Genomic DNA, 18,150 nt, shown 5'->3' on the forward strand with positions numbered 1-18,150 from the left:
AGCTCCAAACTTCCCTTTTTAAAAGCTCTGTTGGTTTCATGAAGCCTCAACCCTCTCTAGGCTTTTCCACTGCCAATGATTAATGATGCTGTGAAGGGTGATGTTTGAGTTGACAGATTAGTAATCAATTTAGGCTCACTCAGACATCCTCTTTGCCCTCCTGCCCTGTACCATCCATACTCATAGCAATCACTGCAAGAGAAGGGTAGGAGAAATGATGGATGAACTGGTTTGGGAAGGAAAGAGAGAACTAAACTTTCCTTAAACCACAATTCTATCCAATTTAAACCATGTAAAAGTTCCCAGGTGCAGTGCAGTAAGGACCTGATCCAAAAGCCCACTGAGGTCAATGAGCGGGGCACTAAATGGATATGTGGGCAGGGGGTGAGAATTCCTTCTTTCTTGTCCTATAGCAGTCAGCTCTTGTCCTTTTCCTCCTTGTCATTTTGATGTTCACACTTTATTAATAATAATATAAGAAGTGGCAGGACCAAAAGAAAAATATAGTTCTTGTCACTGAAGGGATTTTAGTCTGAGCCGCAATCCTGCATGGATGCAGCTGATTACAGGATTGGGGCCTAAAAGATAGAAACGAAGAAAATGGGATGCACCGTAGAAACTAGAGAGAATGACTTAATGGTCAGGGGAAATTTTGGGTTCATTTTTATTTTTCTTTCCACCTTTTTTTCCAAACTATCTACTCACTTCTTATGGATCTCATGGGAGATAGGCTGTCATGGTTCCTGGGTTCGCTGGACCTTTGACCCTTTACTCAGTCTTTCTATGGGCATCCCTTTCAAGTGACAGGGCAACACCTATACTTCTCTCAGAGTGGAATCCTGACTTTTAGAATGGGTCTCTAGGTTACAGCCCCCTGTTTACCAACCATGATTCCTCAGCACGAGCCTGTAACTAACTTACTGATAAACAAAACTAGAAGACAAAGAAGATGGATTGAAGCTCTACTGCTATAGACTTCCCTTCAGGAGCTGTGAACATTTCTCTGCAGAGCCTGCCTCTCTCTCTTCCCTAGGCTTCAGAGAGTGAGCCTTTAAAACCAGGCAAGCCTCTTTGTTCTATGTGTCCAGATTTGCTCCCCTTGCCGGAGCAAATCTGGGGCGGAGGGGTGAGGGGGGTGTTGTGCCCAGCTTGTACAGAGACAAAACGTCAAAGGCCTTGACACTTGTACTGTTTGTTAAGCACCATGACTAGGATAGCTAAACCATTTTAGTTCTTACAGATTGTCACAGGGTCACTCACCACACTGGCGCCTCCTGCTGGCCATTGCGGGAATTAGCTCTGGTCAGCAGGTGTGCCTTCCAGTGGTGGTGGCTCTCCCATCCTTGTCTCTGCCTGCAGACCCACTGCAATTCCAATCTCACTGCCTCTGCTTCATGGCACAGCCCTCCGGCCATGTCACAATCCGGGTTCCCCCATTCCAGGGGACTCCTGCTGCAACAGTCTAGCCATTCCTTGCAGCGGTTTGGTAGTCCACAGCCTGGCTGCTTCTTCAGCGGCGAGTGTGTGTGTGTGGGAGGGGAAACCTGGGCCCACCCACTACTCTGGGTCCCAGCCCAGGGACCCTGTAAACAACAGCTTCCCGCTTCCCCTCCTTTCTTTCTCCACCAGTCTGTCTCAATTCCCTGGGCAACTTTCCCACAGCCCCAGCACCTTTGGCTCCTGCCTCTGGCTTCTTCATCCTCTTCCCAGGGCCTCGGGCCTGAAAGTCCTAGCAGCCCTGTTCATGGAGCTAGTCTCTGCAGCCCTCTAGGAAGCCAGTCCCCTCCCTTGGGCTTCCTGCAGCAAACTCCCTTGCTGTGGCTTACAGCTTCCTTTTTTATGGGCTGGCTGGGCCCTGATTGGCTGGTCCAGCCACCGCCCTAATTGGCTGCAGCCACTGCCGTAATTGGCTGTTTCCTTGCAGCCCTCCAGGCTGGGTTTTAACCCTTTCAGGGCCAGTGCAAGGCAGACACCCTGTCACACATACCCAAGCTGCCAAAGACTGATTTAAACCTTAGTTATCCTTTAACAAGAAACCCAACAGCAAGCAAGCAGAGGTCACATATCTATAATATTTTATGCCTAATATCTCCCATTTTTCATCACAGAGGCACTTGAATGAAAAAAGTGTGGTGGATTGGCCAACTGGAATAGGGAGGGAGTGCCATGCATAGGAGGCAGAATGGCAAAATGTTCAAAGATGGCTGTGGGAAATGAATGTGGGTGGGTGGATTTTAGAGCTGAACAAAAGCCTTGTAGAGAGACAAGTGTTGGTGACAGAATGAGACCAGTAGTTTGGAAGGAGGGGTTATAATAGTTCCAACTGTGGTTTTCTCTAGACTGCCAGGGTAACATAGGAGAAAAGCCAAGACACATGAAAATAATATTCTTGCTCTGATGCACATTTACAGAGAAGTTGACTTTTTTCAGAATGGCGGTTTAGAGGATGCTTGTACTTTAAAATGAGCTTGGATAGGAGCACTTTTCTTTGGGCTGAAAATTGGCTGAAGGGCTATAAACAGAGGGAAACGTTGAACAGCAATGTTTCAAGTTGAGGAGGAGGTTGTCTATTGTGGCACCACAGAGATTGGTGTTAGGTCCCAATTTATTTAATAGAGCTGGTCAGAGGTATTGACAAATATATCATTCAGTTAATTGTACTGTTATTGACAAATGTCTTATTAATCAAATATTTTGGGCAGTACAGGCCCAGCTTTATTATTTGAATGCTATTTTGAATAAATCGTTCACTGAACAGTAATACCAAGATATCTAAAGATATCTAGACAGAAACTCACGCAATCAGAATCTCTTTGGACAAATGATTACTTTCCCATTACTACACATGGAAAATATTGATCCCAGGCACACACATTAATGAGATGCAGAAATATCGATAACAGTATAACTTGGAACTCTTTTGTTATGAACTCAAGTGTCAAACTGTTTTATTTAGAAAAGAAGATGTTTCAATCAATACTAAGTAGAAGCTGCCCTTAAATATTTTAAAAAGTAAAGTATATAATAAAAAATAGAATGTTTCAACGGTATCATAGAATCATAGGACTGGAAGGGACCTCGAGAGGTCATCTAGTCCAGTCCCCTGCACTCATGACAGGACTAAATATTATGTAGACCATCCCTGACAGGTATTTGTTTAACCTGCTGTTAAAAATCTCCAATGATGGAGATTCCATAACCTCCCTAGGCAATTTATTCCAGTGCTTAACCACCCTGACAGGAAGTTTTTCCTAACGTCTATCCTAAACCCCCGTTCCTGCAATTTAAGCCCATTGCTTCTTGTCCTGTCCTCAGAGGTTAAGAAGAACATTTTTTCTCCCTCCTCTTTGTAAGAACCTTTTATGTACTTGAAAACTGTTTTCATGTCCCCCCTCAGTCTTCTCTTTTCCAGACTAAACAAACCCAATTGTTCCTATGAAGTGGGATAGTTTGCTCCTGTGCCCTTAATAATGTCTCTTTGAAAAACTGCCAACTGTCTTCAATTGTTTTTCCCCTTAGACTTGCTTTCCATGGGATCTTCCTACCAACTTCCTGAGTTTGCTAAAGTCTGCCTTCTTGAAATCCATTGTCTTCATTTTACTGTTCTCCCTCCTGCCATTCCTTAGAATCATGAACTCTACCATTTCATGATCACTTTCACTCAAGCTGCCTTCCACTTTCAAATTTTCAACCAGGTTCCTCCCTAATTGTCAAAATCAAATCTAGAACAGCCTCTCCCCTAGTTGCTTTCTCCACCTTCTGAAATAAAAAATTGTCTCCGATACATTCCAAGAACTTGTTGAATATTCTGTGCCCTGATGTGTTATTTTCACAACAGATGTCAGTAGTTGAAGTCCCCCATCACCATCAAGTCCTGTGCTTTAGATGATTTTATTAACTGTTTAAAAAAAAGCCTCATCCACTTCTTCTTCTTCCTAGTTAGGTGGGCTGTAGTAGACCCCTACCATGACATCACCCATGTATTTTTACCCCTTTTATCTTACCCAGAGACTTTCAACAAGTCTTTCTCCTATTTCCATCTCAACCTCAGTCCAAGTGAATACATTTGTCTTGTCATGAAATAATGTAAAAATAATATAAAAATAAACCCCCATAAAATTCAAAACAGAAACTGCAATTTTTTTTTCAAAAATTTCATTTAAAAATATTTTTCTTGGAAATTTTTGTTGAAATGCACGTTTTTAAATATTTTCTGTTGAAAAAACATTTGGACAATTTTTTTTTTCAATTAGCTCTAGATCTAAGCACTACATTAGCAGAAAGATGCTGAAAAACTGGAGGGAACTAAGAGTCAATGATCAGTAGGGCTACAGGGACTGATTTATGAAAAGTGATTTTAGTAGCTAAATGTAACTTGGTTAAAAATTGACTAATGGGCACAAAAGTTTGCAAGTACTTTGAAGGCAGCAAACAGTAGGGATTGAGAGGAAGTATTCAGGGTGTTAAATAGAGCATAACTAGCAGTGGTCAGATGTAATTAAAGAAAGGAAACTTTCGGCCTCATCTCACAGAATGCTTACTCATAGTGAGTGGTATCAGGCTGTGGAATAGACTACAAAACAAAGTGAAGGAATCTCCATCATTTGAGACATTTAAAAGTAGTTTGGACAAGGTAGCTATGGACTAATGTACTAATTTATTAATTAACAAAACTAGAAGGTCGGTTAAAGGCCCAAATAAAGCTCCTGCTGCTGCTGCTTGTGTTGTGTTTTTATATTCAGTTTCCATCTGTGCTCAGACATGGAAAAAAAGAGAATATCTATGTGACCATAAGACAGAAATAAAACAGCAGCATTTGTCAGTGCTATCTGTTCTCAGAAACTGATTTTCTTTTACTCCATCTGATGGTCAGTGACAGTATAAATCTTCTGTGAGCTGAAAAGAAACGTGAAACAGTATTGTTTTCTTTGATGTTTTTTCTTTCATTGTGTTCTGTTCAAGGGAGAGGGAATAGTAGAATCTGTAGGTGTGTGTGCGCTCACAAATGTACGTACTGTAGACTAATACCCCAATCTAGACAAAATCTACCTCAATGAGTCCCTTGGACTCTCTAGCTCTGGAAGCTGGACACTGTTCTGAGTGGTAAAGGAATGTCCCACTGCACAACAATAATACATGGTAGGGGGAAAGCAGGTTACCTTCTTCACAGGCTTCTAAAACAAAAATTTTAGAGAACTGTCCACCAAACCTTTGAGTCTTCACCCTCATCCTACTCCCCACATCAAGACCAAGGATTAGGACCTTTCCTCCTGATAGTCATCAGTTCACCCATTAACCCATTAAGAACATAAGAACGGCCATACTGGGTCAGACCAAAGGTCCATCTAGCCCAGTATCCTGCCAATGCCAGGTGCCCCAGAGGGAATGACCAGAACAGGTAACCATCAAGTGATCCATCCCCTGTCGCCCATTCACCGCTTTTGGCAAAGAGAGGCTAGCACCACTATCCCTGCCCAACCTGGCTAATAGCCATTGATGGACTATCCTCCATGAACTTATCTACTTCTTTTTTGAATCCTGTTATAGTCTTGGCCTTCACAAAATCCTCAGGTAAGGAGTTCCACAAGTTGACTGCGCTGCATGAAGAAGAACTTCCTTTTATTTGTTTTAAACCTGCTGCCTATTAATTTCATTTGGTGACCCCTAGTTCTTGTATTATGGGAATAAGTAAATAACTTTTCCTTATCCACTTTCTCAACATCACTCATGATTTTATATACCTCTATCATATCCCCCCTTAGTCTTCTCTTTTCCATTTATATAGAGGCAATATAATATTTTCTGTCCTATTATGTATCCCTTTCTTAATGATTCCCAACATTCTGTTTGCTTTTTTGACTGCTGCTGCACATTGAGTGGATGTTTTCAGAGAATGATCCACAATGACTCCAAGATCTCTTTCTTGAGTGGTAATAGCTAATTTAGACGCCATCATTTAATATGTATAGTTGGGATTATGTTTTCCAATGTGCATTACTTCGCATTTATCAACATTGAATTTCATCTGCCATTTTGTTGCCCAGTCACCCAGTTTTTCAGAGATCCTTTTGTAGCTCTTTGCAGACAGCCTGGGTCTCAACTATCTTTAGTAGTTCTGTACCATCTGCAAATTTTGCCAGCTCACTGTTTACCCCTTTTCCCAGATCATTTATGAATATGTTGAATAGGACAGGGCTCAGTACAGACCCCTGGGGGGCACCACTATTTACCTCTCTCCATTCTGAAAACTGACCATTTATTCCTGCCCTTTTTTCCTATCTTTTAACCAGTTACCAATCCATGAGAGTACCTTCCCTCTTATCTCATGACAGCTTACTTTGCTTAAGAGCCTTTGGTGAGGGACCTTGGCAAAGGCTTTCTGAAAATCTAAGTACACTATATCCATGGGATCCCCCTTGTCCACATGCTTGGTGACCACTCAAAGAATTCTAGTAGATTGGTGAGGCATACAAAAACCATGTTGATTCTTCCCCAACAAATTATGTTCATCTGTGTGTCTTGACAATTTTGTTCTCTACTGTAGTTTCAACCAGTTTGCTTGGTACTGAAGTCAGGTTTACTGGACTGTAATTGCTGGGATCACTTCTGGAGTCCCTTTTAAAAATTGGCGTCACATTAGCTATCCTCCAATCATTTGGTACAGAAGCTGATTTAAATGATAGGTTACAGACTACAATTAGTAATTCTGCAATTATCAGAGGGGTAGCCGTGTTAGTCTGGTTTTGTAGAAGCAGCAAAGAATCCTGTGGCACCTTATAGACTAACAGACTTTTTGCAGCATGAGCTTTCGTGGGTGAATACCCACTTCTTCGGATGCAAGCAGTGGAAATTCTGCAATTTCACTTTTGAGTTCCTTCAGAACTCTTGGGTGAATGCCATTTGGTCCTGGTGACTTACTACTGTTTAGTTTATCATTTTTTTCCAAAACCTCCTCTAATGACACCTCAATCTGGGACAGTTCTTCAGATTTGTCACCTAAAAAGAATATCTCAGCTTTGGGAATCTCCCTAACATCCTCAGCCATGAAGACCGATGCACAGAATTCATGTAGTTTCTCCGCAATGGCCTTATCATCTTTGAGTGCTCCTTTAGCATCTCAATCGTCCAGTGGCCCCACTGGTTGTTTAGCAGGCTTCCTGCTTCTGATGTACTTTAAAAAAAAATTTGAGTCTTTGTCTAGCTGTTCTTCAGATTCTTGTTTGGCCTTCCTAATTATATTTTTACACTTCATTTGCCAGAATTTATGCTCCTTTCTATTTTCCTCACTAGGATTTTACTTCCACTTTTTAAAGGATGCCTTTTTGCCTCTCACTGCTTCTATTACTTTGTTGTTTAGCCACGGTGGCACTTTTTTTGGTTCTCTTACTGTGTTTTTGTAATTTGAGGTATACATTTAAGTTGAGCCTCTCTTATGGTGTCTTTAAAAAGTTTCCATGCAGCTTGAAGGGATTTCACTTTTTGCGCTGTACCTTTTAATTTTAATTGCTCTGTTTAACTTCCTAATTTTTGTGAAGTCCCCCTCTCTGAAATTAAATGCTACAATATTGGGCTCCTGTGGTGTTTTTCCCACCACAGGGATGTTAAATTTAATTTTATTATGGTCACTATTACCAAGCGGTCCAGCTATAGTCACCTCTTGGACCAGATCCTGTGCTCCAGTTAGGACTAAATCAAGAATTGTTCTCCTCTTGTGGGTTCCAGAACTATCTGCTACAAGAAGTAGTCATTGAAGGTGTCAAGAAACTTTATCTCTGCATCCTGTCCTGAGGTGATATGTACCCAGTCAATATGGGGATAGTTGAAATCCCCCATTATTATTGAGTTTTTTATTTTAACAGCCTCTCTAATCTCCCTGAGCATTTCACTGTCACCATCCTGGTCAGGTGGTTGGTAATATATTCCTACTGCTATATTCTTTTTATTACAGCATGGAATTACTATCCATAGAGATTCTATGGTACAGTTTGGTTCATTTAAATTTTTTACTTCATTTGATTCTACGCTTTCTTTCACATGTAGTGCCACTCCCCCACCAGCACGACCTATTCTGTCCTTCCGATATATTTTGTATCCTGGTATTACTGTGCCCCATTGATTATCCTCATTCCACCAAGTTTTTGTGATGCCTATTATATAAATATCCTCATTTAATATGAGGCACTCTAGTTCACCCATCTTAATATTTAGACTTCTAACATTGGTATATAAGCACTTTAAAAACTTGTCACTTTTTAGCTGTATGCCATTACATAATGTAATTGAATGGGACTTTTTTTATTTAACTGTTTCTCATCAGATCCTACCTGTATTTTATCATTGCTGACCAAAAGAAGGTTTCCATATTAGTATAGGATCTAGTCCTGTTTTGTTTCATTGCTGTGAATGAGGGGTGTTTAATAGACCTCAAAATTAGCACAATGCAGCAGGGGATTCAGGCATAGGTGCAACCACTGGAAAGAAGAAGCAGGAACATTTTTTTCTCCTTCTCCCTCCCATTTTTAATATACTACATATTCCTCTTCAGTGCAGCTGTAAATGTAATGTATTTTCACTCCTGGTCCCTGTGACAGCTATAGAAATTTTCTGCAATTGTAGGAAATTGTCTTCCCTCTTCTTTGGGAGATCTTATTGAATTAAGTTTAAGTATCTTTGGAGTCCATTGGATTAAATGAATGGTTTGTGTATTATTGTGGGCCAAGATTGTATGTAACCTCTCATGAGGGGAGATGTGACAGATGTGAAACCAGATGGCGGGGGTTCAAAGGGCTCTGTTCAACAATATGCCAGAGATAAATGGAATTTTGGAACAAAAAAGTGTGAAGTGATTTTCCTGGGGCTATCCTAGGAGGAGGTGAATGCAAATTCCTCACCTCTGGTAATGCAAAAACCCAGCCTTCTGAAGCTATGCCTTGAGGAGTGAGCCATTGTCTACTGATCACCAGTTACATCAGGCCAAGATTAAAGGCCCAAGTTGTATAAAGGGAAGACTGAACTATTCATGGTTGTTCTCGTTCTGAGTCTGAGACAGTTATGAACTTGGGAAAATACAGGTGCAGTTTCCCTGAACTGTGACACCAGCCCACCCCGCCCCACCTCGCCATCCACCCACCCATGTGTGCGTGGGCCCACTTACCATATTGCTTAATGGTATCTTTATTACACAGGGTCTAAGTGTGAAGTCTGCTTTCTAGCTCAATTTGGTTTGCCCCAATCTAGGATAATGCCCCTGTTTTGCCAGTAAAGCTGTGTCCACACTAGTATAATGGTATAGCTATACGAACAAAGCTTTGCAAGTGTAGGTCTGACCTGTATCTACGTGTGGATGAGAGTGTTGAAACTGTCTGATGCCCTCTGTCAGACTAATGCACACAGCACATAAATCATATTTTGGGATACAAATCAGTAATATGACAGTGCACCCCATGTTCATCAGAGTTGGAATACAAAGGCAACAGGAGTTTTGCTCTCCCACCACCATCCCCACCACCAATTTTCCAAAGAAGAAGGTACATCTGCTAAGAGAATTGCTTTCAGAATTCCAGTGCTGGATCAAGCCAGCCCTCACCTCTCAGTCATGCAGCCCCAAAGCAACAGCAATCTTATCGTTTTCCTGCTCTCATTTGGGACTGGCATTCCCCACTCCCTGTGCTGCTCAAGCAAGTGAAAATGTCTGTGCCACTGACCTTCATCACTATGGGTGCCTTCTCTCTTTATTCATGAAAGGAAAAAAAAAGCAATTAAATTGCTAGTAACATAGGCATCGACTTCCCCTCTTTCCCATGGGTGCTCGACCCCCCTCTACCCCAGCTTGCCCCCACTCCACCCCTTCCATGAGGCCTTGCCCCACCCCCATTCCAACCCCTTCCCCAAAGTCCCTGCCCCAACTCCTCCCCCTCCCTGCCTCTATTCCAACTCCTTCCCCAAATCCCTTCCCCGGCCCTGCCTTTTCCCTGCCCGCTCCCCTGAGCACACCATGTTCCCGCTCTCCTCCCCTCCCCCGGAGCGTGCTAAAGCTGCCAAACAGCTCTTTGGTGGCGGCTGGGTGGGAAGCGCTAGGAGGTAGGCGGAGGAGCAGAGATGTGGCGCGCTCAGGGGAGGAGGAGGTTGGGTGGGGGTGAGGGGAGCTTGGCTGCTGGTGGGTGCAGAGCACCCCCTGATTTTTCCCCATTTCACTTTTTCCACGGAGTCGGCGCCTATGGCTAGCAATCATGAGGAGGGAAAGAAATTTACAGGCAGAAAAGAAAAGAAAAGGGTTAAATGATCATAGGGAGCAAAGAGAAAACAATGAAATGTGTTTAAAGTTTTATAGAAGAAAGCAGCAGTTAGTGAGAAAATACTTCATTTTGTGCAGTTAGCTACCATTGTTTTGGTTAGTACCTTAACAAATGTTTACTTTATGCTCTAAGATCCACCATGGAAATATAATGGATTATTATTCTAATTATCATTTACTATAGTAGTTACTTTAAAAGTGATTTTCTTTCAAATATTTCAATTACATAATTTGAAATGATTTTATCATTTATTTTGCTAAGCGTATTTACTGAACCATGATTTTAAATTCACAGGAAGGAGAAAATTTAGTGGCAGAGAGGAGCGGGAGGCACATGGTGCACTGAGATGTTCGAATCTAAAAAAATAATCATACCATGGGCCTGGAGCGTCCTTATTAAATAAGAACACAACCTCTAGTTTGCACAGCTCTGCTATCATTTTATCCTCCAGGTCTATAAGCCTTATTAATCCATTTCTTGAAAGAACGTCTTGTTTTTTAATACCATTGTTGAGGTACTGATTTTCTTTTTTTTAGGGCTCTAAATTTAGAATTAGCTCAGACGATGCTATCTTTTCAAAAGTGAAGGAATATTTGTTTGTTGTTAAGCTGCATTTGATGGAGACAGGCTTTAACTTTTCCCAGAAACACTAATTTAAGTTGCATATAAATTGTGCTTTGTTACTAAGAAAAATTAAATGGCCTGTGTATTTAATACTTCTGATGGAGCCTCTGCATTTATCACTAGCATTTATTTTAATGAGGATTCAGATAATGTTTTTTCTGATGACTTGGGTGTTTTGACTGATTTCCTCAGTGGATTTTCCTTTTCCTCCATTCATGGATTATAATCAAGTTTCCTTCATGTCTGCATTTAGAATACAACTATGTTGTTACGGGGGCTGTGAAAACTGTGTGTATCTATTTACCATAATTGTATTTTAACATGCTTATTATTTAGTCGTCATTCTTTCATTATTAAAAACTTTAATGGCCATAAGCATCTTTCATTTATGAAGGGAAGAAGGCAGTTGAGACTTGAAGATGTCCAGACATTTTTACTGGGGGATGGAAAGCAGAAGAAAGGAAGTTATTTATAGAGGAGGGAAGGCAGTGGTTGTGAATGGACGTTATCTGTGTGTGTGTGTGTGCGGGGGGAGGTTAAGGATTGAAAAATGTGAGATGGAGTCTTTTCTGGAGAAAGAACAGCAGCTGAACCCAGAAGAAGTTCAGGAGCTACCAGAGTGTTTCATCCAGGGATGGAAGGCAGCAGGAATGCCAGGAGAAGGAGCATCAACAGCTTTTAGGCCAGGGCCAAAAACTTGAGTGAGCTTTGAGGAATGACTGCCAGAAGGAAATATTTCATTTGGGACGAGGTGCTGTCTAACAAAGATAAAATTTCCGCAAAGTATCTAGCTGTTACTTTCACAAATTTTCCCTTCAGACTCACATGCTAAAGAGACTCAGGAGTCATACTGTCAGGCTGAATTTCAGTGCTTTAAATATGCCAGGTTTAGAAGAAACCCTTATGGCTTTCTTAGTGTCAAAGAAAATTCCATCATAAAGGAGAGTTAGGTAGTCAGTAAGGGGAAATGAGTGGTTAACAAAATGCAATTTTTGTAGAAAATTTCATTTCTTCTCTCTTTTCCCAAAATATAACTAGTGTATTTAATATTGAATTACACAAATCCATAACCTGTCTAGGTGGATTTCTGTAAGTACATATCAAATACTACTTTTGGTTTTGGAAATCTAACGTGAAATGAATTATGGAATTTTGCTACAGAGGGTATATTCTGTGAGACACATTTTTAATACTAAATTAGGGATATTAAAAGACGTGCCTCTTTCCATTGACTGGGACCCAAAGTTTACCAACTTTCTCTGCACAAAACTTGAATGTTCTTGCAATTCTGTATCTTAGATTGTGCCTTGTATGGTAATGTTTTTTATACTGTTGCTCCATTATCATCTTCCCTATCAGCAACTTTGCAGCAGTGCATGACATTTTAGAAACTGCTATGAAGACACCCAACATTAAAAATCAAACTGGAAGTGTTTGGTGCCTATGGAGGCTCCAGTGGATTACGAATAGTGGATCTGGAATGTTGTTTATTCTCTCTTTGTAACATTTCTATCATCCCCTTTGTGGTTTTAGGAAAAACTGACATATCAAAAGAAGGCTGGTGACTGTTTTTCAGGATTCTGCTTATTTTAGAGCTTGCTGTGATATATAAACTAGATGGAATTTTTTCAACGTGTACAGAACTTTTTGGTCAATTTCTTCAGCACATTGGCTTCTCGGCGGCATTTCGGCGGCTGCTTGTCCAGCGGCCGCGCTCCCCGGCGGCATTTCGGCGGCTAGTCATTCGGCATCCTCCACACTGAAAGGTTGGGGACCACTGCTATAGATCATTCTCTCTTTGGCCCTATGAATATTTAAGTACATTCAACAGGAAAGATCTGAGAGCAGTATAGCCTATACTTGGTGGAACTGTTTCAACAGAGAGACTGATAGCCTACAGCCTGGTGGTTAGGGCACTTATTTGGTACAGGGGAGGTTTCCATTCAAGTCTCTTCTCCTGAGTGGGGATTTGAATCTGGTCTTGCACATTCCAGGCAAATGCCCTAACCACTGGACTAAGAGTTGTAAAAGTGGAATGCTTTCTCTGTCTCATGCCTATTTATGTCAATTCAGCAGCTGAAGCTACTGTAGAACATGATATCTCACTGACTACAGCGTTTTTCACCATGATCATGTGACATGTGCGATCTGTGAGTGCTGACTCTTCATTTCTGGGTGGGATTCAAGATGCTGCTTTTGACTTGAGCTGGACCCCCTTCCCAGCTGAAAAGAGAGGGAGCTGCTGTCAGAGCATTCTCCATGAGGGACTCTGAATTTTGGAATCCACTCTCCCTTTTCGTCTGAACTATGTTGACCCTTCAGGGCATGCTGAAAAGCTCATCTCTTTTTCCTAGCAGAGGAAAGGGGGGGGGGTGAGGATTTGTGCACCTTGGACTGATGTTTAAGGCCAGATTGGTTTGTTCCTGCCCAGTTTGGGGGAGACTGCTGAGTTTACTTTTGTGGGTGCTAATATGATTGGATTTTTAATATATGACGACAGGTCCAAAAGCCTTGGAGAGGGGCTTTTCAATGGATTGTATGACTCCTAATACTGTGTTAATTTAACAATGCAGTGCTGTGTCCTATAAAATTGTCTGTTAGCCTCAATGCCCTGGTGAAGTTCCTATTTGCATAATTGCATCCTGCCTATCTAAATTCCTTATGTATTTAAAATTGACTATAGTCTTTTTCACTTCTGTCCTAAACTCTTGGTGGGGAAAGGAGGGGTGGAGGAGATGTAGATGATTTGTATAATGCCAGCAGTGTGCTATTAAACAGTAGTAACAACATTAGCCATAGTCACATTAAGCTGTATGGTTGGACCAAATCGTATACTGTGAGAGATCACTTCAAGTAACAAACAAACAAAAGTCTTTGTGTCATCAGCTTAATTGTTATATCAATGCACGCACATATGCATCTATGCATCTTCCCATCTATATAGATGTTATTTATTGCTGGGATGCCTGTAGTATCTCCAGTTCAAAGATATGTTCTTCTTCGAGTGATTGCTCAGGGGTATTCCACAGTAGGTGTGCATGCTCACCACGTGCACCGGTGCCGGAAGTTTTTCCCTTAGCAGTACCCGTACGGGGGGAGCACCGCTGCGAACCCTGGAGCGGAGCTTCTATATCGCGCTATAAGGGGAGCCGTGCACTCTCCCCACCCTCAGTTCCTTCTTGCCGCCAGTGAAGGGGCACCTTCGCGGAAAGGTGGTCAGAGTCCTCATGGACAATACGGCTGTGATGTATTACATCAACAGACAGGGAGAAACACGCTCCTCGACCCTATGCCTGGAAGCCCTGAGCCTGTGGGAGTTCTGTATAGTCCACGATATCTCCCTGCGAGCCTTCCACCTACCCGGCATCCACAATGTGCGACCTGGTCACCTCAGCAGGGTTTTTTTTCACCAGTACGAGTGGTTACTCCACTGGGAGGTCCTCCTACAGCTCTTCCAGGAGTGGGGAGTTCCCCGGGTCAACCTCTTTGCAACCGACCAGAACCAACACCGCCCCCAGTTCCACTCCCGGGGAGGGGCGGGAAGGGGGGCGATCTCAGACGCTTTCCTCCTTCAGTGGTCGGGCCAACTTTTCTATGCCTTCCCTCCTTTCCTCCTAATAGGCAAAGTCCTGCAAAAAGTAAAAGCAGACAGGACACAGGTCATCCTCATAGCCCCGGATTAGGCCCGTCAACACTGTTATGGGACCCTGCTGCAACTCCTAGCATCTCCCCCACAGAGGCTGCCACTTTGCCTGGATCTCCTCTCCCAGGAAGGGGGATGCCTCCTCCAGCCCAACCTGGCTACGCTTCACCTGACAGCGTGGTTGCTCCGTGGTTAGATGAGGAGGAGGGGAGGTGTTCAGAGAATGTCAAATGAGTTCTGTTGGAAAGTAGAAAGCTGTCCACACGATGGACATACCTGGCCAAATGGTCCAGGTTCTCTAGGTGGGCGAGGGAGCAAGGAACCTCCCCATCGTCCGCATCGCTCCAACTTATTCTTGAATACCTCCCAAGGGCTAGCTCCTGCCTCCGTCAGGGTGCATTTGGCAGCCATATCGGCCTTCCACCCGCTGGTACAGGGCCACTCAGTCTTTTCCCACAATATGACCTTCCGCTTTCTAAAGGGCCTGGATCGTTCATTCCCATATGCTAGGTCCCCCATGCCACAATGGGATCTAAACTTAGTGTTATCCTGCCTCACGGGTCCTCCCTTTGAGCTCTTGGCCACATGTTCCTGGTCTCACCTGTCATGGAAGGTAGCATTCCTTGTTGCTATCACATCAGCCCGACGTGTCTCGGAGCATAGGGCCTTGACCTCGGATCACCCGTATATGGTCTTCTACAAGGATAAGATCCAGCTTCGCCCACAACCTGCTTTTCTCCCGAAGGTGGTCTCCGCCTTCCATATGGATCAGGACATTTTCCTACCAGTACTCTGTCCTAAGCCCAACTCCTCCAACGAGGGGCGCCGCCTACACACACTAGATGTGCATAGGGCGCTGGCTTTTTACCTGGACCAAACCAGGCCGTTCTGGAAATCCTGACAGCTGTTTGTTGAGATGGCCGAATGGATGAGGGAACAACCAATTTCCACCCAGCGCCTTTCCCGCTGGATTACCTCGTGCATACACACGTGTTATGACTTGGCTGGGGTTCCCCTGCCACCTATCATTAAGGCACATTCTATGAGAGCTCAAGCCTCGTCGGCCGCCTATGTAGCTCACATCCCCATTCAGGACATATGTAGAGCTGCCATGTGGTCCTCTGTCCACACCTTTTCATCACACTACGCGATCGTGTCCCAAACACGGGATGACGCTGGGTTTGGTAGGGCGGTACTGTGTCCCAGAAACCCTTAAACTCCTACCCACCTCTATCAGATATAGCTTGGAGTCACCTACTGCGGAATACACATGAGCAATCACTCAAAGAAGAAAGGACAGTTACCTGCTCTGTAACTGGGGTTCTTCGAGATGTGTTGCTCAGGTGTATTCCACATCCCTCCCTCCTTCCCCTCTGTTGGAGTTGTCTGGCAAGAAGGAACTGAGGGTGGGGGGAGCGCGCGGCTCCCCTTATAGCGTGATAGAGAGGCGCCACTCCAGGGGTTGCAGCGGTACTCCCCCCGTATGGGTACTGCTAAGGGAAAAACTTCCGGCACCGGAATACACCTGAGCAACACATCTCGAAGAACGCCAGTTATGGAACAGGTAACTGTCCTCTGTTATTGCAGGAAAACCTAACATTTCTGGTCCCACATTGTGAATTATCCAAATCTGAGCAACTACTTTGTAATGGGTCAAGTGAAGCTGAAGTGAGGAATATAGATATGATTGTGCAGCCAAAATAACACTCTGAGCCCATCCACTCAGAAAATCCTTTTATTTGTTAGTTTACATGGAGTTTCACTTCACTTTCTGTCCATGGATACCCACCTCCTTCTGGTGCTTGCAAACTGGCCAGTATGCTTTCTTTCTAAAAGCCTAAAAACACGCTCAAAATTGCTGATATTTTGTAAAACACCTGTGATGGTACGTTACATGTTGTGCTGTCTAATTGCATGTTGTGTTGTCAGCATTTTGATGGCCCCTGGTTTGGGAGATCCTACATGAGAAATGCAGGCACTGCTATGCACGAGCATAAGCTAACACTAACTGACCCAGAAGAAACTTTCCCCCTATTCCACAATTGTTAACTTGTGGATTTCTTGCATCTTCCTGTAAAACACCTAGTAGGGGCTTCAGAGACAGGATTCTGAGCTAGATGGATCACTGACCTGATTTGGTTCCTATATTCATAGGTCACTGAGAACAACTAATGATCATCTCTCCTCACAACTAATGATCCCTTCACAAAATAGACCAGGCCCTCTCCCAGCTAACAAACCATAACTATTTGCAATCTCCATCTCCTTTTCTAAGGACCAATTTTCTAAAGGGACAAAAGAGAGTTCCCAGCTGTGTGGAGGTGGGAGTGGGAGAGAGAGAGACTTTATATAAGTATCCCTTCCTGCCCATATTGTTGCTGAAAATGCTCCTGGATCTTCTGTGTTAGCATCCTCTATGAAACACCCTTAAAAACCATCAATTGTCCCCATATCAACACTGGAACTGGCTCATTTTTTATGGGTTAAAGTCAATAGAAGATGTCTGGCTAAACTCCAGTTTCTGTGCATTGCTGTGAAAAATGTAAGGGCTACCTTGCATACCAGTTTCACATAAGTTAAAGTGGATTGTTGGTCTAGGTTTCTTCCACTAAAAGTATTAAATGTGGAGAATTTTATTTTGTTTTTATTTTTTCATTTACTTTTCCCAACACAATATGAGGTTGAATTCAATGTATTTCTGTTGTTTACATTGGTTAGTACTCCATTTTATACCAATAAAACTTGATGAATGTAATAAGTGTCCTAATGTCTGCTTTAAGTCCAGATTTAATTTGGTACCTCTCTATTTGTTTTCCTTGATAGAAACACAGACATTCATATTTATAACCCTTTTGTTCTACAGCATCTCCCAGATGGCTCTGCCCCAACTGCACATGCTGAATTTTATCTTTTACCAGATCCTGATGAAGTCAGCAGAAGGAAGACGAAAGCAGTTCCAAAAAGCACTGACCCTACTTATAATGAAATTGTGAGTGCTACCATTTTTCTTCCAGCATTTCTTGTTTTTCTTGTCCAAATCCTTTACTGAAATAGCAATAGAGCTTTGAGAGCTGCAATAACTGGTACAATCAAGAAACGGGGACATATCCAAAGATCAAGTGTAAGCACTGATGGTCTTCCATTTTGCTTCCAGTTCTCAGTGATAGAACAGTTTCCTTATATCTGTCTGCTTTGTGCTGTTTGTGTTTTTCACATAAGGTGTTGATGTGCTTTGCTTCAAAGCGGTTAATGGCATCATGGCAAATCTGCTGCTACCTTGCTCTGTCATGGGCTGTTGCTTCCCAGTTACTGGGATAGGCCTGAAACGCTTTCAAGTGTGACTTTGGTATCTCTTTATACCATTTGTACTGACCACCATGAGAGCAGGTGCCTTGCTTTAACTGACCCTAAAGTATAGCCTTGGGTATTCTTGAGTCAGCCATACAAACAAGTTGCTCAGACCAATGCAGCTGAGCTATTATAAGCATTCTTTGAATGCCAGACATCCAACAACAATTAAGGATTTCAGTATTAAGAATCTTGTCCTAGCATTTGACTCTGCGAACAGACTAAAGAGAGCACATATGA

General features: G+C 42.8%; 1 protein-coding gene across 1 annotated transcript in view; it reads left to right on the top strand.

The window, feature by feature from the left end:
* The window catches only part of LOC123345139 (phosphatidylinositol 4-phosphate 3-kinase C2 domain-containing subunit gamma-like), a 270,359-nt gene extending 252,479 nt beyond the window's left edge, over positions 1-17,880 (top strand). The window contains exons 32-33 of the mRNA XM_044981863.1: positions 17,426-17,551; positions 17,782-17,880. Of these exons, the coding sequence (XP_044837798.1) occupies positions 17,426-17,551; positions 17,782-17,880 (225 nt within the window). The remainder of the gene's footprint in view (positions 1-17,425; positions 17,552-17,781) is intronic.
* The last annotated feature ends 270 nt before the right edge of the window (positions 17,881-18,150 follow it).

The sequence above is a fragment of the Mauremys mutica genome, chromosome 1 (assembly GCF_020497125.1).
Source record: "Mauremys mutica isolate MM-2020 ecotype Southern chromosome 1, ASM2049712v1, whole genome shotgun sequence".
Classification (NCBI taxonomy): domain Eukaryota; kingdom Metazoa; phylum Chordata; order Testudines; family Geoemydidae; genus Mauremys; species Mauremys mutica.